General features: G+C 38.7%; 2 protein-coding genes across 5 annotated transcripts; one reads left to right on the plus strand and one right to left on the minus strand.

Annotated features, from left to right (window-relative positions):
• Nucleotides 1–118: 118 nt before the first annotated feature.
• LOC110961189 (MICAL-like protein 1) lies at nt 119–16657 on the minus strand. 4 transcript variants are annotated; one of them, XM_022208711.2, is made up of 16 exons: nt 16546–16657; nt 10386–11105; nt 8121–8169; nt 7851–7992; nt 7413–7477; nt 6736–6878; nt 5155–5726; nt 4974–5019; nt 3255–3870; nt 2506–2628; nt 2175–2301; nt 1966–2056; nt 1783–1856; nt 761–875; nt 632–678; nt 119–499 (listed from the first exon to the last, which is right to left on the minus strand). In XM_022208711.2, exons 2-16 carry the CDS (start codon nt 10541–10543, stop codon nt 375–377), a joined length of 2493 nt encoding a protein of 830 aa, XP_022064403.2. In that variant the 5' UTR covers nt 10544–11105; nt 16546–16657; the 3' UTR covers nt 119–374. The 4 variants fall into 4 exon arrangements, with proteins under 4 accessions (XP_022064403.2, XP_022064401.2, XP_022064404.2 ...); XM_022208709.2 differs by having other exon boundaries at nt 3255–3873; XM_051940931.1 differs by having other exon boundaries at nt 442–534; nt 3255–3873.
• Nucleotides 13509–24045, plus strand: LOC110961190 (ADP-ribosylation factor-binding protein GGA1-like). Its single transcript, XM_022208715.2, is given in 18 exon segments — nt 13509–13610; nt 16031–16115; nt 16570–16645; nt 16744–16842; nt 16937–16961; nt 16964–17059; nt 17141–17241; nt 17398–17478; nt 17747–17884; nt 17977–18058; nt 18309–18422; nt 18519–18668; nt 19627–19700; nt 19783–19958; nt 20976–21205; nt 21554–21723; nt 21829–21939; nt 22838–24045. Coding segments are annotated over 18 exon segments (1962 nt in total). The 5' UTR covers nt 13509–13567; the 3' UTR covers nt 22949–24045.
• Nucleotides 24046–24515: the final 470 nt, after the last annotated feature.

Genomic DNA, 24515 nt, shown 5'->3' on the forward strand with positions numbered 1-24515 from the left:
AGCTGATAACAAAAAATGGATTTACCTGATTGACTGTTTGGCTGAATTTAACAGCGATTCATCAACGTGATTTAATACTAAACTATACAATTAATCTTCACAGTCAAGACAGAAAATGTCCAAAACAAATATTTATTGTGTACTTCAACAAATGCAAGAATGTAATAAAATTAAAAAATATATAATCATCTATTACATAGCAGGTAGAGCCAGTAAAGACACAGAGAAAGAGAAAATGTACATCGATAATATTTACACTGAGGAAAGCTACTGATCTGTGCTTCAACATGACATTACTAAATATCTCATACACTTTTACATTCTTGTCATGTGAAAGCGTCGTCTGTGAGAGAGTCTGCAGTAACGGCGACTCTTCAGCTTTTTTTCTGTGGGGAGTCCTTGCTGCTCTCTGTTTTATGGTTCAGCATCTTAAACACTTTTGTGGGCTTGAACTTTCCTTTTGACTTCTTGAGCTCTTTAGTGCCTTCCTTCTGGGCGCCTGAGGAGAGACGACACAGCTAACTGCAGGACGTTCTCATAAACAGAGAGAAGAATAAAACAATAACACTATTAAATGATTAAAAAGGGGGATATTTAAGGGGGACTTTGTGGAATAAAGTAATTTTCTTACATTTATTCTTCTTCATGTCTTCCCAAAGCCGATCTTCTTCTATTTCCCTAATCACAAAAACAAGGTGGATTTAGATAAAAATCTATGAATGTGAAAACTAAACATACTATTTTTTTTTCTCTTATGTACCTCTGCCTGTCTTGATCCAAGCAGCTGATGATCTGGTTCCTCTGTTCGATGATGGCCACGAGCTCATTCATCAGCTGCTGCTCTCGACCTCGATCCTCCTGACTCCAGTCGCACTCTGAAGGAGCAGATGGTGGCGTTTCAGATCATTATTATTTTATTTAACCTTTATTTTGCCAGGTAAGAAGTTGACTCTTCCATGAGTGGGTCAAAAATGACCCGTAAAAGAATGAATGTGTTTTTATGCTATTTTTTTTTGGTCATTTTGGTTAAGAATAATAATTTGTATTACTGTTTGTGTTACATTTTTGTCCACACAAGAATTACTTCATGTTTGAAATATGTTTGCTTTTCATTTTATAACAGATTTTGAACATTCTGATGTGTGAAAAAGAATAATAATACACGGAACAACAGCAGAAAATGTCAGCATCCATTATATTGACGTTTTTCCACTCTTGTCCTGTAACTGTTGCTGCTCTTCGTCCCTCCATCACCTCTTGTATGATATTATCAGTGATAAACAGCTTGGGGTAGTAATACAGACATTATATTTACTTTAAAAGCATAAAAGGTAAATTAAAAATTTAAATGGAAGGATATCAAAAAAGTTTTTTGAGGAATAGCTGGAAAATTAATTGATATAAACTTTTCATTGTCAAGATATTGCCAGAAAATGACCTCACCGGGTCATTTTTGGTTAAAAATGTGACAGATATAATGCAAATGTATCATAAACATCTCGAACACAATGCATTACTCTCCTTTGTCACCTGTTCATGTCATCAGAAACCTACTGGTCAAACAAAAATTCATTTTAAATCAAAACTTGACATGAATTTTCGACTTAGCTGTGTACAGACTTTAAAACGAGCAACTATGGATCTACTAATTACATTGAGATCTGAATGAAAGGTGATTGATCCTCGAATCATTAACAAGTTTTCTCCCAAATCCCCCACCTTACTGAGATAAATAATTGTTATTTTGTCAAATATGTTAGCTGCACACAGGATTATACAGACCCGGTTTATTAAGGAGACATCGGAGCTCGTACTCCACATCTGCCTGTCTGTCCTCTAACTTCTGCTGCTTTGTTCTGGTAAAAAGAACAACACAAGAAAAAACTTTTTCCCAAGACTTAGAAAACATTTTCAGGAACAAACAGCAGTGGAAATCAAAGTCAAACCGTTGTGCCGTTTACTCACAGATAAACCAGTTCTGTGTCTCGGCGCGTCAGAACACGTCGCTCATGGACGAGACAGAACCACTCTGTTAGCATGTGTTCCTCCTCTTTATCTGACTCATAAATGACACAGATAAATGTGTTACACTGTTGGTAAACAAACTGCAAACAACAATGATTTGACTCCAGTAAATAATCTCGTCCAGAACTCGTAGGATCAGTGAGGTGTACCCTTCTTGCAGTCCCTCAGATTCCTCTCCAGTTCCACTCCTTTTTGCTCCAGGGCTTCCAGATGTTGATCCACTTCTCTCATCTGCACCTGGAGGTCTTCTGTAGAGACACACTGGTCTGTCTGCACCTGTCAACAAACATGTAGGAATAAAAGTCAGACTGGCTCCAACTACATCCAAAAATGTGAGACAAAATGTATCCAGAATCAATCATGAAGTTACACCACAACTGTGTACTGTCTTTACTGGGTAGCAACGTGTTCCGTCAAACATGCATTTAGAACAACAGATAACAACAGGTCTTCTGAGTTTGTTCCACATTGTAGCTGTACTTTTCTCTTGATGAGTGGGAAACCGTGTCCAGGAGCAGGACCACGACTGGAGGAGAGATCCTGAAACGTCGTTGATTTGGTCAGCGCAGGTTTTCGATCGAAAGGGTTTTCTTTACAGGCGAGCTAAAAATGGAAAGAAAGTATAATATAATATAATATAATATAATATAATATAATATAATATAATATAATATAATATAATATAATATAATTTGGGATGTCCGATAATGGCCTTTTTGCCAATAACTGACATTGTCCAACTCTCAATTTCTGATTCTGATATCAACCGATACCGATATATGTGGGTTATTTAACTAATTGTAGGTAACATCACATATCTCCTGTCATGGAATTAACACATCATGCCTAGATTCATCATGATGCCCCTTTGGATGCGTTCTCAAATTCATCAAGGCTTTCCAAATGTAAACATTGTCTGCACAAAATAAGAGTTTTATCGGTTTTCATGACAGGAAATAAACGATAACGATATTGACCGATATTACATTTTTATGCCAATATCGGGCCGATATCGGTGGGCCAATATTATCAGACATCCCAAAATATAATATAATATAATATAATATATAATTTAAGTCCTTTATATGATTGTCTTGCCTACATTAAATTGTAAAAAACACAGAGAACAAACTTGTCATTCTGACTCTACAAAGTGAAATACTGTTGTCATACATCAGTGACTGCAAATGAAATATACAAAAAACTAAGCTCAAATCTCTGATCGATACCTTATTTTGCTCTGATGTGATGCCTTCATTTGCCTCTTTCAGCCCAGCTGGCGCTGAGGGAGTCGGGTGAGATGGGATCGATGGCACAGAAAGACTTCTGGGTAAAGCATGACTCTTATTATCCATCCTCGGTGCTGCTTCAGTCGCAGCTGATGAACTAATCTGACAACCATCCCCATGCGGTTCACTAGAAGCTTCCACTTTGTTTACAACTCCACTCATTTCCTTTTCTGAATCACGTGCTGCATCTCCTCCACCCTCACTGAAATCTGGTTTCTTCGGTAGAATGGGTTTCTCGGGTGGTTTCGCTTCATTCTCCTCAGACGTAACGGCAGGATTTTCCACATCTGCGTTCCCACCGTTCTCTGAATGGCCTGGGGCTACTGAGAGCTTAGTTCGGTCTGCAGATTCATGTTGAGCAGCTTCTCCCTGGGTGTCTTCCTCTTCCTCTTCGAAGGGATTTGGAGCAGGCATCTTGGGTCTATTCCATGACACGCTCAGGTGAGAGACAGATTTGGATCGAGGAGCCGGTACAGGAGCCGGAGCTGGAGGCAGCCGAGTCCAAGGTCCAGGATGAACGAGGGTCATCCACGGGTGTTTGCTTTGTGCTTTAGGGCTGCTGCGACAAGAAGCCCAGGAATATGAAAATGTACACAACAGAGACAGGGTATTATTCAGCTATACTAGTTACTGTTTATCCCTGTAACTCTTTGCTTTATTATTAATTACAGCGTGGACTGTCTTTCCACCAGCTGGTCAGTAATTTATCATCAAGACAGCACTTTATGAGGCTCTTTTTAGGTTGTGTTTGAGGATTTTTCTAACATTTAGACGCTGTTACATGTTATATTTAGACTTTTTTTTGCACATTTTCTCTTTCTTTATTTCCAGTACTAATTTTGCATACATACAGTCAAGCCCAAAATCATTCATACCCCGAGCAAATTTGAACTTAAAGTTACTTGTAAATGTAAATAAAAGCAAAGACATTATTTTTCCCAAAATGATGCCTCTTGTACATCATCATATTGTCTTTTGGGAGACACCTGTGCCATTTCCAATCAAAAAAAAAAAAAACTTGCTGGTGGGGGAAAAAAAAAAAATGTAAGTCAAAATTTGCTGGGGGTATGAATCCTTTCGGGCTTGACTGTATATCCCACGTTACCAACTTTCAAAACTCACCTTAAACAGCGGCTGAAAGTGAACCAGTCTTGCGACCACTGAACTTTACCTTCTTTGTGTATTTTTTGTAATGTGCTTTTATTGTGGCTTATGGTTCTGTGTTGCACTGTATGTTTCATTGTTATGTTTTCTTTGTGTGCTTTTTGTAATGTGCTTTTATTGTGACCTATTGTCCCATATTTTACTGTTATGTTTGTTCATTTTTTTACCTGCCTAAGGACTAATGTAAATTAGCATTGTTGTTATAATCCGGCATATTTATATCTATTGATGTCTAAATAGATGTTCACGAATACGCATTATCCCTTATCAAATAACTTTTTATTTAATTGAAATAATAGAATAAAAATATGAAAAATATATAAACTATTCTGCTTGCTTCAATTATTTAATGTAAAAGAGAAGTAGGCAGGCAAAGAGGTAAAATGTGCAGAACAAAGGAGGCGGAGATTGTGTAAAAGACTTCAGAGAAATACAGCAGAGAGTTAAAATTTGTGCTCCAAGCAAACTGAGAACAGACTGTTTGTGTGAACTCACATGTGAGATGAAGTAGGTGGAGATTTACTTGGGTTGGATGAACTGGCTGCACAGAAAACGAAGGAGAAAACAAAAAAAATCAATCAACACAGACATGGAATTACACCCACAACACACACCGAGTGTACACACAATGATCAGAGCTGAGCGTTTACAGTAAAACAGGATTGTGTTTGCTTACCTGCAGCTGGGGAGCTGATCATCTTCTGGGATGTTTTGATCCTGGGTGCAGGAACAGGAACACCAGAGGAGTCTAACATCCGCCTGGGGGCTGGAACAGGACGACTGCCTTCTGAAGATGAGAGCTCAGGGGTTTCTGTTACGTTCTGCTCCACTTCCCTGTCTCCTACTGTAGGTGCAGGTTTACTCTGCTCACCTCCCTGCACCGTCTTGTCCTTAACGCCGGGTTGAAGAAGACGAGGAGGTCCAACAGATGAGTCTTCTCTGCTTTTAATCCCTCGGCTCCTCTCCTGCCGTTGCTTCTCGTCTGCTTCTGTTGTTTTACAAACCAGTCTGACCTGCGACTCTGGTTTTATCGTGTAATGAGGGACGCTCGTGATAGCTAATCCCGCCAGAGAAAAGAAAACTTCCTGAAACCTGGATTCGGGCTGATTATCAGTAGATCCAGGTCGCTGACTGAGGTTGATGTGAGCACTTTTACCGTCTGCAGTATGGTAAGTGCAGATCAAGGAGCCGGTATCACTTCCTCGTGTATAAGAGTCCGCTAAAAGAGTGCTGTGACACACTTTGCACCTGAAAGATAAAAATCATTAACACAGTTGGGTTTGTCATCCAAATGCACAACAAACTAGTCCAACAACAACAACAAAAATAAAATCAGTTTCCATCTCTAGCTGTAAGGCTGAGTGCAGATCCAGATTCTATTAGATAAGCATAGATATTAAATGGCTCAATATATAATTGAGGGACTTTTAAAGTCCATGGGATATATCTTGCATACATTTTTTTTAAAGTAATGAAACTAATGTTTTTTGTGTTCATTATGATCATGTCCTCATAAATCTCATAATTATTTATGATGGAAATAATCACTTATTTACAAAAAATGACTGGATATCACTAAAATGTCAACTAAATAACCATCCAAATTTAATAAAAACCACCTTCTAATTAGCTAAAGATAAAGCTCATTCAAAAACTGTTTTGATTGAGTTCTTTTTATTAAGTTGAGATAATCATGACAGATATTTCTTTTCTGCCAATATATCAAACTTTATATGGAAATTAACAAATTCTATCCGCCCCTTTCAACTAAGTTACCGTTACAAAAACTCCTCTCAAGGATGTGTGTTAATTCCAGATCACATGACCTGCTCCACATGATGTCATTTCCTCCTGAAGAAAAGACTGAAAGACTCCAAGGCTTTCTGAGTTATTCAATATAAAGTAGTGTGTGAGTCAAGTGTGGATTTATGGCATGACAACAAGTTTACTACAATATCGTTAGAAATAACTTTACATTTCAATTTTACTCAGTTGTATTTATAATATTTAGAAGAATCTGTCTGTGAAAATGCCATGTGGTGTTTGATTATAGGCAGCCATGTTGATTTTTTGTCTGAAAATAGCAAAAATGTCAACTATGATACAGAAAGTCCCGCAATTATATATTGAGCCAAATATGGTTACAGAGGTCATTTGATACGCATTTTTATGTTTCAACTGCAGCCCACCCAAACCAGATGAACATTACCTGGGTGTATCCACACAAATAGAGGCAGAAAAAACAAGCTGCTGTTACCTGAAACAGCTGCGATGGTAAACCTTTCCATCTACGAAATGTCTCTGTATAAGGTGCACAGGCTTGAAACACAAACTACACACTTTATGTGGCTTTGTGTTCGGAAAGTGACCTTCTCGTCTGGTTTCCAGATCAGTCAGGTTCTGAAAAGAGAAGAGAAACCAGCCACTCGAATGATTCAAACCCCTCTCTGGTCACTGCTTTAAAACTCATCTTTGTGTATCAAAGTTAAATATTTAGAAGCTGTTTCCATGAAAATAATCCCTTTCTTCCAAAAAAAAAAATGGCTTAAATGTAACTCTACACTCTTTCTCGAATGTGCAGATCTGCAACTGAAGCACACCAGCTCATCTACGACTTTCCTCAAAAACGGCAAAACTACTTTACAATTAACTATTTCAAGTTGCAATATGGAGTTATTCAGTCATACAAGTTCAGACCAGAAACCAATTCCGAACAAGAATATTGCAAATGGACTGGATTGGACGGTCTGTTCTCAGTACACTGCAGTTTCAAGATGGTAATACTTCATTTGGTCATTATATGTCTCCAAGCAAATAAAAAAGCTCCATATGGACATGTTACCAAAGTAAAAAAACAAAACAAAACGATTTTCACCAGAGGATCTGGAATACATAGATGACTTGCTAAGACAAAACCAGGCTGTGACACATTACCTTCATGCGTTTCAGACCATCAGAACTTCTACTCTTCGAGAGATTGTGTGGAGACCTGGCAGGACCTGCAAAGCCATGAGAGAACATTCAAATGGAGCATAGTTTGGCAAACGAGAATGTTAAGATAGAATTGTGATTTGAGGAAGGAAGTGGGCTGTTTTCAGATTACATAGTTTAAAGAGTAACAGAGAACAGTTCAGCAAAAATGCCACTCGTGATGGAGGTGATAAAGAAGTACAATTCTCTACCAGGTATGAATTTGTAGATATTGTAAACAGCTCAAAACTCCACAAATATCATCCTACAGTCATGTATCTTGGTGAAGAGGCTTTCAGGAGGGAAATAAACCTCTGCTGGTTGTTTTGCTTTAAGTATCTACGAAATAAAGCATACAATTAAGAACTATTAAACTGAAAGGACAGTTTTTACTCAACACACCACAAGCCTTCTTGTTGAAGTGGTAGTAGTAGTGAGAAAGGTAGGTGACGACGCTTAAACAGTCGGGCACTTCGCTGGAAACCATGTCTTGTGGATCCAGCAGTGCAGGGATCCCCAGCTTTGTTTCTGCAACCTCAAACGCCTACGGACCCAAAAAGATGAGCAGAGAATGGCGGCAAAAGACTTGACTGTGATTTATGCCGGTAATAAATGTATGTCGAACACAGAGCTGTCAGAGGAATGCTGGATGCACAGATGGAAATGACTCACCAGTTTGTTATTCTGATAAACATTATCTTTGGAGAGGGAGCTGAAATCTCTGGAGCAAGAGGAGGAAAATGGAGAGATCGATTAGCTGATGATGATGAGACACAAAACAAACCAGCAGCCACAGTGTACTACAGCAGTAAGTGGTGAGTGTGCAATATCACCGAAATGGGAAGTAATTCTAAACTGTATCACATTACAGTTATTGAATTACTTTAAGTTGAACAGCAGGGCATCTGTTCTAATGTCTAATTAAAAATACAGGCCTCACAATAAAAACTTAAAGCAACAGAAGTCAGAATTACTGAGAGTCAAATCTTTAATTTCAGATGTTGTACACAACCGTTCAAGGGTTTGCGGTCACCCAGGCAATTTCATGTTTTCCATGAAAACTCAGACTTTTATTCATGTGCTAGCATAACTACACAACGGTTTTCTAATCATCAATGAGCCTTTCAACACCATTAGCTAACACAATGTAACATTAGAACACAGGAGTGATGGTTGCTGGAAATGTTCCTCTGTACCCCTATGGAGATATTCCATTAAACATTTCCAGCTAGAATAGTCATTTACCACATTAACAATGTCTATGCTGTATTTATGATTCATTTAATGTTATCTTCACTGAAAAAATTGTTTTCTTTCAAAAATAAGGACATTTCTAGGTGACCCCAAACTTTTGAACAGTAGTCCACCTTTATTGTTGATGACAGCCTCAGTCCTCCTCAGCATCTCTTCATTGACGACTTTTTTCAGCTGCTTTTTCACTGGAGGGACTGCGTTTCTCTATTTTTCTCTTTATAAACCCATAAAATTGCTTAATTTGGTTAGAGCCACGAGACATGTCATAGTTTTGTTCTTCTTCAGAAACTCTCGTGGTTTTGGCAGTGTGCTTGGGTTTGTTATTAAGCTAGATTATTTCTCTTTTGTTAAGCTTCTGCAGACTGGAAGTCATTCAGTCAACCAGTATTTTTGGTATATCTACAGGCAGTCATGGTGCCATCTATAAATGTCATCTAACCAACTCATTTTGCACCCTATGATTATACTTCCCCCTCTTTGCTTCAGGGTGAGAAATATGCATCCACTGCAGTAGTCCTGTTGAAGATCACACCAAACAGTGATGTTACACAAAGATGAACTCACTTCTGTTGTCTGCTGTAAAAAATGATAAATCAGTGATTGACAGACTCAAAGCATTCGATTAGAGTCACGACCAGTTTTCACTTTCTTCTTCTTTAGAAACTTGTGATTTTGGCAGTGTGCTTCGGTTTGTTATCAAGCTGGAATATTTCTCTTTTGTCAAGCTTCTGCAAACTGGAAACACTTCAGTATTTTGGTATATCTACAAGCAGACATGGTGCCATGTATAAGTGTCATCTAACCAACACATTTTGCACCCTATGATTATACTTCCACCTCTGTGCTTCACTGTCAGGTAGTCCTGTTGAGGTTCACACCAAACAGGGATGAATTCACTTCTGTAGTCTGCTGTAAATGATGACAACTCAGAGACTGACAGACTCAAAACATGCTGAATTTGATCAGGGTCACCATCAGTTTTCACTTTGTTCTTCTTTAGAAACTTGTGGTTTTGGCAGTGTGCTTCAGTTGGTTATGAAGCTAAAATATTTCTCTTCTGTCAAGCTTCTGCAGACTGAAAGTCATCTAGTCAACCAGTATTTTAGTATATCTACAGGTGTTCATGGTCTCATCTATAAATGTCATCTAACCAACAGCTTTTGTAACCTATGATTATACTTCTATCACTGTGCTTCACTGTCAGGACTATACATTCACTGTGGTTGTCCTAGGTTCACACCAAACAGGGATGAACTTACTTCTGTTATACTGTACGTGATGATAAATCAGAGATTGACAGACTCAAAGCATTATACAAGTGGGCGATCAGAGATTACAAGAGATGATTCTCAGTCAGCTGTGTCAGTTGTAGGTAAAGGGTAAAAACAAACCATCCGATCCCATTAAACTGGACGAGAAAAGGTTAAGAAGAGAGACGGGGACAGATTAAGCAAAGGATTAGTCCTCGACACTATCCAGGTGCCTCAGTGCTCCAGATTAGACTGCACGTTAGTCAGTCTGGAGAATTCTGTCAAGAGACCAGTTGAATCTCAGGCCAGGATTCCAACAGCGTATAAGGATAGAAACTAACGTTTACAGTGTTCAGAAAAATCCACAGCAGGTAAAACACAGAGAAGCCAAGATAACAGTGCAGAGTCCACATGGCGATATGAAACTACTCACATCAAGTCAGGGCGGTGTTTGTGGATGATTGCACAGAAAGCGAGTCCATCTCTGAATGAGGCTGACATGTTCCTGATGTCCACACTGGGGTAGTCGGCGCACATGACGCGGCACCAGTCCTGTAAGACCCTTGGTGATGCCATTCCAAGCTTTGACATGCGGACCGGGTCAGCATGGCACCGTATGAGCTAGATATGAAGTTCAGCTGGCAGGTCTGAGACTGATCCAGGAAGCCAGCATCTGCGAAAACCACAGCGCACAAACCTGCGGCCAAATGAAGCGGCAGGCAGGAAGGAACTTGCGCTTTGTTCTTTTATGCTGCTTTGTCAAAAAAATACTGAGGTGCCAGCGCACGTAAGGCCACTTTGCATCGCTTTTAGCCACGAACAGTTTCAGCAGCTCCTCTCACTGCTCCATGTCGCTGCTTCCATTATAAACCATCATCCAGCTCCTCAGAATAAACCAGATGTCCAGACGTCCTCCTGATACCTACGCTGCTGCAAACACTCCAGCTCCTTGTGACAGAACAGGTCCTGGTTTAAACCAAATCCCGTTACTCGCTCCATACTTCTCCTTGTTGTGCTCAACAATCAGTGAGGCGCACAATAGCTGCCGCTGGAGGGCGCTGCAGAGCTGCGGCTCCTCTATAATTAGGAAGGGGAGGTTTCTGGTTACAGGTTTATTTCCCGGCTGCAGATCTTGGCAGACGTCTTCTAGTCACTATATGGCAGTAAAATACTTCACTTTAATTAAACTAGCTTCATTAAAACAGCACATTTTCCCAGATTTTGCCATTTTCCATCAGTGCACAAAGAGTTAAAGAGCCAAGATATCCCCTCTAGTTAGTTTAAATGCTGTTTTTTGTGGTGCAGACAAGGAAAAATATAAAATAAATGACAGTATGAGGAATATTTCTCTAAATAGTATGTATTTCTGGCAGTTGGTTAATATTTGTGCAATGATTCTGTGCCATGACTATCAAATCAATTGTCAATTAAATAGAAAACGTTAATTTATGATGCGTTTTCCCACTGAGTTTGCACATTTGATTGGATTTTGTTGAATCTAATCTTAAAAAATGTCATGTTTGTAACACTTTTTAAAAAAATATTCCCAATTGTTTTGTTAAAAATCTGTAAAGTAAGCAATTGTTTAGCAATACTTCTGGTCAAACAGGTTAAAATAAAACTAATCTTTCCAGTATTGAAAACCAAAAAACGAGGAGATAAAGTGAAACATGTTTATGAATGGAACTCAAGTAAATTAACTTTAATTATTATACAAAATTCTTTAAAAAATATTCTATTTGGTAAACATATATGCGCCAACTGTCTTGCTTTAATTTTGAAGGTGTTTAACTTCCGGTAAAGTTCTGCATTCTGATTTGACGAAGCTCTGAGATCATAGAAATTATTTACTAGAATTATTTCCATCCACGTGTAGATTTTATAATCACATTCGTGGTTAAAATACCCGATTTTATAATATTTTCATGCACTCTGGTTGTTTATTTGGCATGTAAAACTCTGAAAAGCCAAAATCATAGCATCTCTGGGGTAGATGTTTATCTAACATAAGACATTATTTAATTTTTGTCGTCATCATTTGTTGTGCACCAGTTAACTTCATTGAACTCATGCATATTTAAAATGTTTAAGACATGCATATGTCATATTATCAATATCTTTATCTTCGTGCAGCCTAAATAGCTACAGTTTGTCCTTTTCAATTGTTTCTTTTTTCTTTTTTTTTGTTTTGCTCATTTTGGCTATGTTTATACAACATAAATTTTGGGAAAGGTGTCTATTTTTGGAGGGGATTTTGAAACGTTATTGCCCATAATACTTCAATATTAAATTGTGCATACAGAAAAACTGACACACAGGACTTTAAATACAAAAATGTGCCCATTAAAAACCCATTAAAACTGTCACTTTTGATGCCAATGCCAGGATGAAAATGTACTTTCTTTGTTATTATGCCTCCATTCTGCAGTTTTGGCTTTAAAGTGGTCATTTGAACTACTTTACCTATTTCACCAGACTGTGCAGCAAATACAGATTTTTTTCTTCTCTATTGCTTTATAGACAACAGCAGGCCAATATAATAAATGTAAACTGCTAAAATGGGAATGGTTTGGAGATGTTGTTAGGGGCGTCCGAGTCGTCGTTTATGTGTGTATTGAGAAATTTGTGTGTGTAAATGCACATTTATAGATCTATTTATAGATATAGAAAGATGCGATGCATTTCTGCATATAAGCAACAGTAAGCATTTGAGTTTTTTTTAACCAAATTTTTCTTTAAACAACACGTTTCTATACATATTTATATGCAGCTCAAAAATGGACGAAAAAAACATACATATTATAAACAAAAATAAATATTCAATTCGGCAACACACCTAACTCGTGGCATCATCTAAACCCACAAAAAGAGGAAAATTTCAAATTGAGCTTAAAGATAAGTTAAAGTGTAGCAAGGGGTTATGAAACATGAAAAAATACACAATCCAGATGCAAAAATCAAGACTTTGAATTTAAAGATGTATGTTGTGTGTTTGTGACAGTTTAAAAAATATATAAACTTGTTAATTTTCAAAGTGATCTCATATTTTGTGCTTTTTCTACAGGAAAAATAAGGTAACAGGCCAAACAGCAGGTTAAAATGCTGAAGCAGTGCATAACACATACAAGAACAGTACATATAAGTTAAAGCGTGGGATTCTTTATTCTAATACCGCTCAAAAATAATAATGCATCAAAATAAATGTTACTAATAACTGAGATATTCCAGATTGAGATCATGATTACTAAATCTTCTCAGCAATTAAAGAAAATTACTACATTTTTATTGTTTTTCATAAAAAAAGAACAATAGCATTGTTTAAAAAAATGTGCAATCCTCAATATCAATGAATATTTGGTAGGATCATCAGGTTTGATGATGATTAAAGAAGCTTGATTATGTTATTTAATGTCTCCTCACAGTATTTTAAGGAATATATTTTCGTCCTCTGTTCAACTGTTTCTTTATTTGACCCATAATAGTTGAAAAGCAGGTGTGTTTTCTGTTAGTAAATGTCAGCGTTATTTCTAAGTTTTCTAGTTCTGCGTCTCTTCCGCCTCACTACGTGTCTCTGCTAATCTCGCGAGACTGAAGCTCCACATAAATCTCGCAGTGATGGCTGCGCCGCCCGATGCGGAGAGTTTGGAGTCTCGTATCAGTGAGTGTTTTAAACTTATTTCACCGAGGCAACGCTGTCTGGAGGCCCGGACACTGATAAATTATCTCGTGGAACCTGTTGTAAGCGGGCTGACAGCTGCACACGGCTGCCCGCGTCCCGTTTGAGGGGACCCCGCCGTCACATCCAGGATGCTAACCGATAGCTCCGGAGCTGTGACTGCCAGCTGTCAACACACAACCGAGCGGAGCTTTAGCTTTACGGCTCGGTAGCTCAGCCTGGCTGTGGCGACAACATTACGAGGGCACCATTTTTAGTCACGTAGATTAGATTCTGAGTTTAGAAAACCGGTAACCTCGTAAGAAGATCGAGACTGTGACACGTTTAGCTAGCTAACGTTAGAGTGTCTTAGCAGCTGCTCTGTGTATTTGCTTCCTCAGTGACATGCTGGTTTATGTGGCACACTGCTAATAAATGTTGAATTATGAAGTCACTCAGCAAGCCTGGAGGCCTTCCTGGGCTTTCTGGCTTGCTGAGCTCATGCATGTTAATTTCTGACTCACTGTCCTGATTTATGATAGCTACCATGTGTCTAAATATTGATGCTGTAATTAATTAAAGAAGACACTCAATAGTGGATATATCAGCAACTTGTAGGTAAAATTAGACAACATAGAAATGAGTACATCTCGGTGCAATAACAGTTAGATGTCAGATGATTCTAAGTTGAGATTAGATATGATGCCTTTGTTATCAATGTACAAGAAAATACATTTATTACAAACTTACAATAGTAGCATGAGTTGTAGTGGTCACTGGAAATCAAAAAGATATACATGTGTAGAACTAAAATCAAATGAATATGTAAGCATGTGCACAAGTAACAGCAAGGGTGTAGTGAACAGTAAGATGCATTTATGAGCAATTATTGCACGTTTTCAGTGTGTTATTATGGGTTCAGACTGTGTGTCACCTTGTTATAACTGCATTATTTCTAAGCTGAACAGCAGGGATTGTCTCTTATGTAAAATGAAAAATAAACCGTTTATATTTGCAATATTCCAATACAGATTTCTTAGTAGGGAACAGGTATTCAACAAGTCAGGACACTCTTCATTACAGAGATCTAAATGTTGTGTTTGTCCAGCTTTATTCTTGATGACAGTCTAAATCCTCCTGGGAATGGAGGATACATTTTCTGTCATTCTTCAGATATTATTTTCAGCTGCTTATTTCTAAAGGGGTTGTGTTGCTCAATCTGTCTCTTTAAAATATTCCAAAAATGTTCTATTTGTTAAAGTCAGGTGAGACACCTGGTCAGGTCGTAGTTTTAATTTTTTTCTTTAGAAACTCCTGTGTGCTGTGGATTAATCGCATACTGGGATTTTCCTCTTGTACCAAGCTTCTGCCGACTGGGAGTCAACTAGTCAGACAGTACTTTGATATATCCACAGGCATCCATGCCATCTATAAATGTCATCTCCCTCCTTTAGCTCTTGTGCTGCGTCTTATTATCACACTCCCACCTCCGTGCTTCACTGTCAGAACCAGACATTCCCCATAGTAATACCACAACATGCTGAGCCTCATCCAGGCTCAATATATTTATCATCTGACCAAAGGATGTGCTCCCAATATTGACGAGGCCTCTTCTCATATTCTTTAGAAAAGTTGTGACGTCCATAGAGGTTGACTTCATGCTTTGTTTTTCACACTGTTTGAGTTGTATCAGAATTTTAGATTTCCACTGATGACTCCTTTGCCACGTCTGAAGCAGTTGCCGGTGTGTTTTTCAGAGCTAGATTGTGAAAATAGTGCACCTGCGGTTCACAGGTCACTTTATATCCATGTTAGGATAAATGGAAATCCCAGATATACTCCGGTTTGTTGAAGTAATCACAGGTGAATTCACTTTTGTAGCATTCAGTTTGTATTTTTAATATTTTTTAATTGCATTTATATTTGATTGTCCATAGGAGGAAATACTTTCTTGTTCAACTTAGAAATAATGCAGTTATTGTGACGCGAGAACGTTTTGGAATTATTTTACAGTTAAAAGATGTTGCACAGGGACGTACTCACTCTAATTTTTGTAGAAACTGTTGTAGGCAGGTGTGAATTAAGTATTATAGTCATTTTTGGAAGCTGTAGTTAGTGGTTCTGTTTAAATGTGTTAATTTATATTGCATTGACCTAATGTCTTGTATTTTTAATTACAAAAAGAGTGCACTAATTTTAGGTAGGAGTGTCGAATAAAGTGTCAGCTAAGTGTAGAAGCAACTGAACAGGTCAGGATAGCCGATGTTTATTTGACCCAAATGACAATGTCAAGTCAAAGTTAAACATTTAGTACCACATTACTGCAGCTAAACTCAATGCTTATGTATTCACAGATCAGAACAACATGTTGTTACAATGCAGTGAAGCTGAAATAACATCCATTACTTCTGTTGTGTGATCAGACAGAGCCACAAATCCACTGAACAGAGACACAGACTGGACTAGTATCCATGCTTTCTGTGATCAGCTCAACAATGATCTGGAAGGGTAAGAGCAGCCCCAGGGCCTGGACGTTGTTTGTGAATCATTCTGTAATTACAGTCTGGTTTTTGCTAATTCAAGTTTGTTAATGCCAGAGATCCTGGCTGCTGAAATAAATATTTTTTTCTGCCAAAGAACGACTGTTTTGCCTGTTGAACTTAAACTGATTGTGATTGCTAACCGTGATAGAAAACTAAAACATGTATTTCGTATTTACTACGTGCATGTTCCATCTAAAAAAAAAAAATCATGTCATATTTGATTGGGAAATATAAATATGCTGTCATTCTCAGCTATTTTGAGAAATGCTTTTGGAGACAATGTGACTGCTAACAGTGTTAACTTAAAGTGAAAAAATCAAAAATCACATCATATGTTGCTGTTGTTTAAAGTCAAAGAAGTATTATTATTATTTTTACTTCATTTTGTTACTTACTTTCACGTGTTGTTCATGTTGCAGACCTCAGCTGGCCACCAGGCTCCTGGCCCACAAGATCCAGTCTCCACAAGAGTGGGAGGCCATGCAGGCTTTACTGGTGAGCTCAGATCTGAAACAGACTAAACATTGGCCTCAACAGAATTTTTAGATCACACTGATTTTTTTTTAAATATTTTTGCCCTGTTACATGAAAAGGTCCTGGAGACGTGTATGAAGAACTGTGGGAAAAGGTTTCACAGTGAAGTGGGCAAGTTCCGTTTTCTCAATGAACTCATCAAAGTGGTCTCTCCAAAGGTAACAATGTGTGTCTATTATTTAAAACGTTTTATTCCACCGTGTATCTGTTGCATGTGAATCACCTGGGTGTTGTTTCCACTTTCCCACTCAGTACCTGGGCTCACGGTCGCCCGAACCAGTAAAAAGAAGGTTTTGGAGTTGATCTACAGCTGGACTTTGGGTTTACCTGAAGAGGCCAAGATCTCAGATGCATATCAGATGCTGAAGAAGCAAGGTAAGAGGCTGTGTGCTGTGTGATGATAGTGATGTAGCACATGGTGTAGATAAAAACTAATGTTCTGTGCTTGTACATCAGGTATTATTAAACAAGACCCAGAGCTGCCGCCTGACAAACTGCTGAGCCTTCCTCCACCCAGACCCAAGAATGCCATTTTTGAGGACGAGGAGAAATCAAAAGTAAAAACTTGTCCTAGAAAATATGATATTCAGTAATATGAAATTAAGATATTGTAAATTTCCTGTTTGAGTCAGATTCTTATCCGCTGTGCACACTGTTGTTTCTCTCTCCACCTGTTCACTCGTTTTTCACCTCATGGCTGTCTGCTTTGTCAGATGCTGTCTCGCCTGTTGAATAGCTCGCACCCCGAGGACCTAAAAGCCGCCAACAAACTCATCAAAGAAATGGTCCAAGAGGTAACCATTTCTCCTCCTCCTCCTTTCTCCCTTTCAAAGTTAGAAAGCCAAAGCCAACTGTGTTGTCAGTTCTGCCGCATGTACAGGATGTAGACGGGATTGAAACGGCGTTTCTGTCAGACCCCGGTGCAAACACACAAGGCACAGTAGAAAAAAAAAAAAAAAAGACACTAAGAACTAGGGCTGGACCCGAATATCCAAATATTTATTTTGAGATCTGAATATTCGGGATCCCAGCTTGTGATGTTTCTGTTTTGAACCGTTGTAGGATCAGAAGCGAGCGGAGAAGGTGTCGAAACGGGTGAACGCCATCCAGGAGGTGAAGGAGAGCGTGTCTCTGCTGACTCAGCTGCTGCAGGACTACGACAGCAGCAATACCAATCAGAGCAACACTGAGCTGATACAGGTGGGCTAAAAGGAGTCACTTCTGTGTGCACAACTGTAGCCTGAGGTGTAAAGCGGATACCTGATTGCAGGCGTTTACTGCTCTATTGTCAGGACCTGTACCAGCGCTGTGAGAAAATGAGGCCGACACTGTTCAGGCTGGCAAGTGATACGGAGGACAATGACGAAGCTCTGGGTGAGCATTATTTATCTTCATCTTTGTTATTTTCACATTATGTTGCCATGCTGGTGTAACTTGAAGACAGATGTTATTAAACGTGATAAATCAAGAATGATACTGCTGCAGATCGGCAACCAGACCAGCACTCAGTGATTGAGGACACTTTGTACTTCAAGCTCCTTACATACCGTCTCTATTTCAGCTAAACAGTCTTTGCAACAGTCAATCATGTCCGTAATTAGAATTGTTTCATGTCTTTCCCCAGCGGAGATCCTGCAGGCCAACGACAGCCTGACTCACGTCATCAACCTGTACAAGCAGCAGGTGAAGGGGGAGATTGTGAACGGAAACAGCACCTTAAACGCACAGAAACAAACCGGTGGGTGAAGCGCAGAAACACGTAGATCGGTTTAGCAGATTGGCTTTAGACTGAAACGTCTCCAGAACTAAGTCTTGAATCTGTTTCTGCCAGGAGGAGGGACAGCGCTGCTGGATCTTTCAGGTTTGGACACTTCACCTCAGTCACCTCCCTCCTTCCCCGAGTTTCCCACTCCGACAGACAGCCTTAACGCCCCCTCACAGGAGATGGGGATCAGTCTCCTTGACGACGAGCTCATGTCCCTTGGTAACAAAATGTCAAACTCTCTATTTTTTATCAGGTAGTTAAATTAAAGGTCTACCGTTAGGAATTTAGGGGATTTATTGTTCATTATTATGTTTACATTGACATATAATCACCTTAAACAAAACATTTGTGTTGGTTAGAATTAGCCTTTTATATCTGTGGAGTCTGTCATGTTGCACCTCAGTCTATCTACAGCAGCCCAGAACGGACAAACTAAACTCTGGCTCTAGAAAAAAAAAACCGGCCCTCCAGAGGGACGACGGGACGACTTTGTAGAGTGTAACAATTACAGAGAAGACATTAACTGCAAATTATAAATTTATGAAACTATAGATTTCAAATCATTTCCAGACCATGACAAGTTGTTTTGATCATGAAGTAAAATACTAGATTGCTCATAGTTTTTTTGTAGACACTCTGTGATCTGTAAGTTGTAATGTTTGATAAACTGAGGCAAAATGCTGTTGAAACTGAACTTACTTTATGCAAGAAACTTCAGGTTGTTTATGATGTTTTGTACAAAGATAATTCCTTAAATATGAACATTTTCAGAATACACTTTTTTGCACCAAAACAAAGGGAAAAAAATAGAGTTGTGGTTATTTATAGGTCATTATGCTGTGATGTTACTGGTCACTTGAGATCAAATTGGGCTGAATGTGACCCCTGCTCTAGAGCCTTTGTGTTCTTTTGCAGCCACCTGCACAATTGGAAAGTTCGTTGTCGTCTGCAGCCTCATCACTAGATGCCACTAATTTCTACCTAAGTGTATTTAAAGTTACTTAGCTTGACAAAGAGTTGCTACAGATGAATATTAGAAAAAAATGCATCGTTATTAGATTGCTGGATAGTCGTTTAAATTGTGCAAAATACGTCCAGGAGTTGAATCACACAGTCCACATTTGAAACCGTCAAAAAGTAAACATGAAAATAATCCTAGTCGTTGTTTATCACACAGGTTTAAGTGAAGGAACACACGCCTCCAACCCTCCCTCGCAGCCCGAAGACTCCACAGCATGGGATTCCTTCCAGGTGAGTGAGCGTAACTGAAACTTATCAAGACATGTTTACCCTTTTTTTTTTTTTTTTCTCTCCACTCACCGTCTCTCTCCAGTCCTCTGACAGCATAGATGCAGACATCCCAGCAGCACCCAGTCTCCTCCTGAGCCCCGACCCGCCGCCCCTCTCGTCTGGATCCACCCCCGGGAACTCTGCCTTGGACGAGCTGGACCTGCTGGGAAAGACGCTGCTGCAGCAGTCCCTACCTCCAGAGGGCCTTCAGGTCAAATGGTATTAAACAGAAGTGAAGCAAAGTGATGTTACTGCTAACTATAGAGAAAAAAGCATCAAGATTGGACTAATGCTGTGAGTTCTAGTATCTGCTGGGTGTGATTTGGAGTAGATATGTGATTAATCCTCGTGTTGTCTGCTGGTCAAAATTGACCCGTTTTAAAGTTTGAAAATGTGGGAAAAAAATTTTTTTCAACATTTTAGGAAATCTTTGAACTTTTTTGGTGGAAAAAAAGAAATGTTAAAATGTTTCTTTAAGAACATTCATAAAAAAATCTACCAAAATCCAGCGAATTTCGCTGGATTTTGGTAGATTTTTATGTGAATGTTCTTAAAGAAAATAGTAGAAGTTTTACTGATATATATGTAATCACTTTAGATATTTTTAGGATTTTTTTGGAAGATTTTTACTCATTTTTTGAAAATATTTCCAAGAATTTTCTTGCCAAATTTAGGGGATTTTTTAGAATCAAACTTTTTAGTGAAATTTCTAAGGAATTATTGGAATTTTCTTCCTGAAGGTTTTGCAAATTGTCAGAAATTTGCGGAATTTTTTGCTGAATTTTTGGATTTTTTTCAGACAAGGAAACAATATTTTTTGGTGCCTGTACATGAGGACAACAGGAGGGTTAATGTCAGTATGATATCAGCCACTGTCGGTAGAGGATTTTTGTCGTTTAAACATTAGACATTTCTGCAGCACCTTTACTCCTCCCATCGTCATTCTAACTTGTGTTTTTTAGAACGATTAAATACACCAATACTGCCGATTTGAGCATTTTTTCAGTTGTTTGTGGAGGAACTGAATCAACGACCAATACAGGACTGTAAAAAAAAAAAAGATTTGTCTGAGCTATTATAAGTGTTCAACATATTTTACTGCTTAAAAGAAGATTATTTTAAGTTTGTGCTGCAAAAGTCTAACAGAGCATCATGTTAAAAAAAAAACACAACAACAACAACAACAGAACAATCCATAAGAACACAAAGATAAATTTCTAATTCTTCTGCTTTCAGGGACAAGCAGCAGTCTAAACCAACCCTGAGAGATCTCCAGAGCAAGTCCGGCGGCAGCATTACCCCGAACCCCATTCCGGCTTTTGCCCCCGAACATCCTGCCCCTCTCCCCAGCTCTCAGCCCAGCCCTGGAGCCACACTGCTGGACACGTCTCCTGCTCACACCGAGTCTCCTCCTGCAGAAGTGACCCTCACTGATGTTTTTGTACCGATAGAATCCATTAAGCCCAGTAAGTAAAGGGAGATCACTTCATCTTATTTCTAGACCGCCTGGAAGTGCAGAAGGAAGCCCCCGTTTATTAGAATATCAAAATAGTTCTTGATTATTTTAATAGCAGATGAGAAATGTAATTACTGTTGCAGGTTTAGTATTCCAGCTAATATTTAAGTGTCTTTTTCTTTGCTTGAAGAAATACACAAATCATATGTAAAGCTTCCAGTTGTCCCAGATGCTACATATAACGTGATATTTCTCCGTTTTTTTCTTGATAAGTATTTGTTTACTACAGTTGTGATGTGTTGTGTGTATGGAGTGTGTTTGGCTGATTTATCCATCTGTCTGTCCCTTCCTTCTCCAGGTAGTTTGTTACCTGTGACTGTGTTTGACGGACACAGTCTGCGGGTTCTCTTCCACTTCGCTCGGGACTCTCCTCCGTGTCGACCCGACGTGCTGGTGGTGATCATCTCCATGCTGTCCTCGGCCCCCGTCCCCGTCACCAACATAAACTTCCAGACTACTGCTCCAAAGGTCGGCACCCAGACGGTTAGAGGCCTCCGTGCTCCACCAGGTGGAGTAAATCGGGTACACTGCAGCTGATTTACCGCCTCAAAGATTGTTGTTTCTCATCTGCAGTCCATGGCCGTGAAGCTGCAGCCGCCGTCAGGGACAGAGCTCCCAGCTTTCAACCCCATCCTTCCTCCTGCTGCTGTCACACAGATTCTGCTGCTAGCAAACCCAGACAAGGTAGGTGAACATTTAGTAGCAGAGGCGTCAAACTCATTCTAGTTCTGGTTCCACATTCAGCCCAATTTGATCTCAAATGACCAGTAAAATCACAACATAACAACCCCCAATGTTTCCTTTGTTTTAGTGCAAAAAAGTACATTCTGAAAATGTTCACATTTAAGGAATTATCTTTTTACAAAACATGAGCAAGAAATTTCTGAAGATAAATTCAATTTATTTAACGTAGTTTATCATTTAAAAATGAACCAAAATCCAGCAAAATTCAATGGATTTTGGTTGTTTTTTATGTGAATGTTCTTAAAGAAAATATTAGAAGTTTTACTGATATATACGGAATCACTTTAGATATTTTTAGATTTTTTTTAAAGATTTTTACTCATTTTTTGAACATATGTACAAGAATTTTCTTGCCAAATTTAGGGGATTTTTTAAAAAATAAAACTTTTAAGGGAAACTTTTCAGAAATTATTGGAATTTTCTTCCTGAATGTTTTGCAAATTTTCAGAAATTTGGAGAATTTTTTTGGTTTAATTTTTTTGGTGCCCGTAAACGAGGACAACAGGAGGGTTAAAGGAAAGATTTCCATGAACAGTCTAGTGGGGATGTGGTCTAAATGGACCAAACTACTATTTTCAAAGAGCAGGATGTTGAGTTGCCCAGCATAAACAAGATTTTAACCTTTCATATCAAAATCACAAACGGTATATTTTACCCCCTCAAGTGGCACTGTTTTGTTTGAATAGGATTCTAGTTGAAATTGATGAAAACTTTCCAATAAAGTACAGCTAAACTTTGGTCTGTGGTTGATTAATACGTTTGATTCTGAGGTTCCATTACTGACTAGAACTTTAACAATCCCTCTGTCCTTCTCCTGTCTGTTGTCTGTGTTCCTCAGGAGAAAGTCCAGCTGCAGTACACATTAACCTTCACCATGGGAGACCAGGAGCACAGTGAGAGCGGCACACTAGAACAGTTTCCTCCTCCGGAGAAGTGGGGGAATCTATAGCATTTAAACACAGCCACCACCCGACAGACTCTCTGCCTCCTTTCTACCAAGTCTTCAGCTCGACACTCCGCATAAACCCGTTTTCCTTTGCGATCACGTTTCTCGGTTGATCGGCGTTTTCCCTGGATGACACTCATGCTCGGTCAGTGTAATGTGCGTATGCTTTGCTCTAAACGAGTCGTGTGTCTAGTTGTAGTCTGCTACATGTGGCTGCATTCAAACAAACCTGCAACCGCTCCCCCCCACAAAGTCGTTGCAGTTTTGTCATCTAATTTAACCGGACAGTGCTACTAAGGAAGACAACAAATGTGTGCATATTTGCTCAGCTTACGTTTTGTTTCCCCTCCACTTAGGGCAGTCGTTTCATATCAGTTATTAGTTGTTTACCGTCACCTCAGCATGCTCTGTGAACATGGGACAAAACGCTTGCAGAATCCATCAGAACATAGTTCATCTTAGTTTGCGAAACGAGGCTATACTTATTCAACTTTTTGTGGTTTATTTTGACTGAGTGTTCCTTTTCGATTGCACAGAGAATGATTGTTTTCATAGCACTGTTTTCCCGTCTCCCTGCCATCTCGTGTATAGACTAACATCTACTGTAACATTGGAGCTGTGTATTTTCTGCCATACGTGCCTATTTTGCAGTCCTAGCGTTATTTAAAGTTTAGTGCTTTAGTTGATTTCTTTTCTCATCTGTTACATGTATGTCCAGGATAACAACTTAACATTCATCTTTAACGCAGTTTAAGTTACATTTTAACGGAATTCTTTAGCTTGGGATTTAAGTTTCTATGTAACATTTATTGGATAAATCAAAAACTTGACTATATGCAAACTGAGCTGCACTCGTGCTCCGAGCACAGCGTCTGTCTAGAACATGTCCGACTTGTTTCTACAACCTGCGATGCATGAACACTTCCTCCTCCACAGGCTCTCGGTCACATTCCACTGCACTAATTTCCAGTAAGACTGCTTTGTAAATGCCGGCGACGGCAGTTCTGTTATGTACATTTGACTTGTGCAGTGTGCAAGAGCATAACACTGGTGAAATATTACAAATGGGTAATAAAGTTTTTTTTTCTCGGTGATCTAAAGGGATGTTCACCCTCCTGTTGTCTTCATGAATGGGCTGCAAAAAATATTGTTTCCTCGTCTGAAAAAAATCCAAAAATTCAGGAAGAAAATTCCTTAGAAGTTTAATAAAAAAAATAAAGATCCCCCAAATTTGGCAAAAAAAATAATTCTTGTAAATGTTTTCAAAAGTGAGAAAAAAAATCTCCCCAAACTGTTTGTCCTCATTTATGGGCAACAAAAATTTTTGTTTCCGTGTATGACAAAAATCCAAAAATCTAGCAAAAAATTCCCCTGAAAATTTGCAAAACTTTCAGGAAGAAAATTCCAATAATTCCTTAAAAGTTTAATAAAAAAAAAAAAATCCCCCAAATTTGGCAAAAAAAAATTCTTGTAAATGTTCAAAAAAAAAAAAAGAGTAAAAATCTCCCCAAAGAAATCCTAAAAATATCTAAAGTGATTCCATATATATATTTTCTTTAACCCTCAGGTT

Source organism: Acanthochromis polyacanthus, chromosome 21, assembly GCF_021347895.1.
Source record: "Acanthochromis polyacanthus isolate Apoly-LR-REF ecotype Palm Island chromosome 21, KAUST_Apoly_ChrSc, whole genome shotgun sequence".
Lineage (NCBI taxonomy): Eukaryota > Metazoa > Chordata > Actinopteri > Pomacentridae > Acanthochromis > Acanthochromis polyacanthus.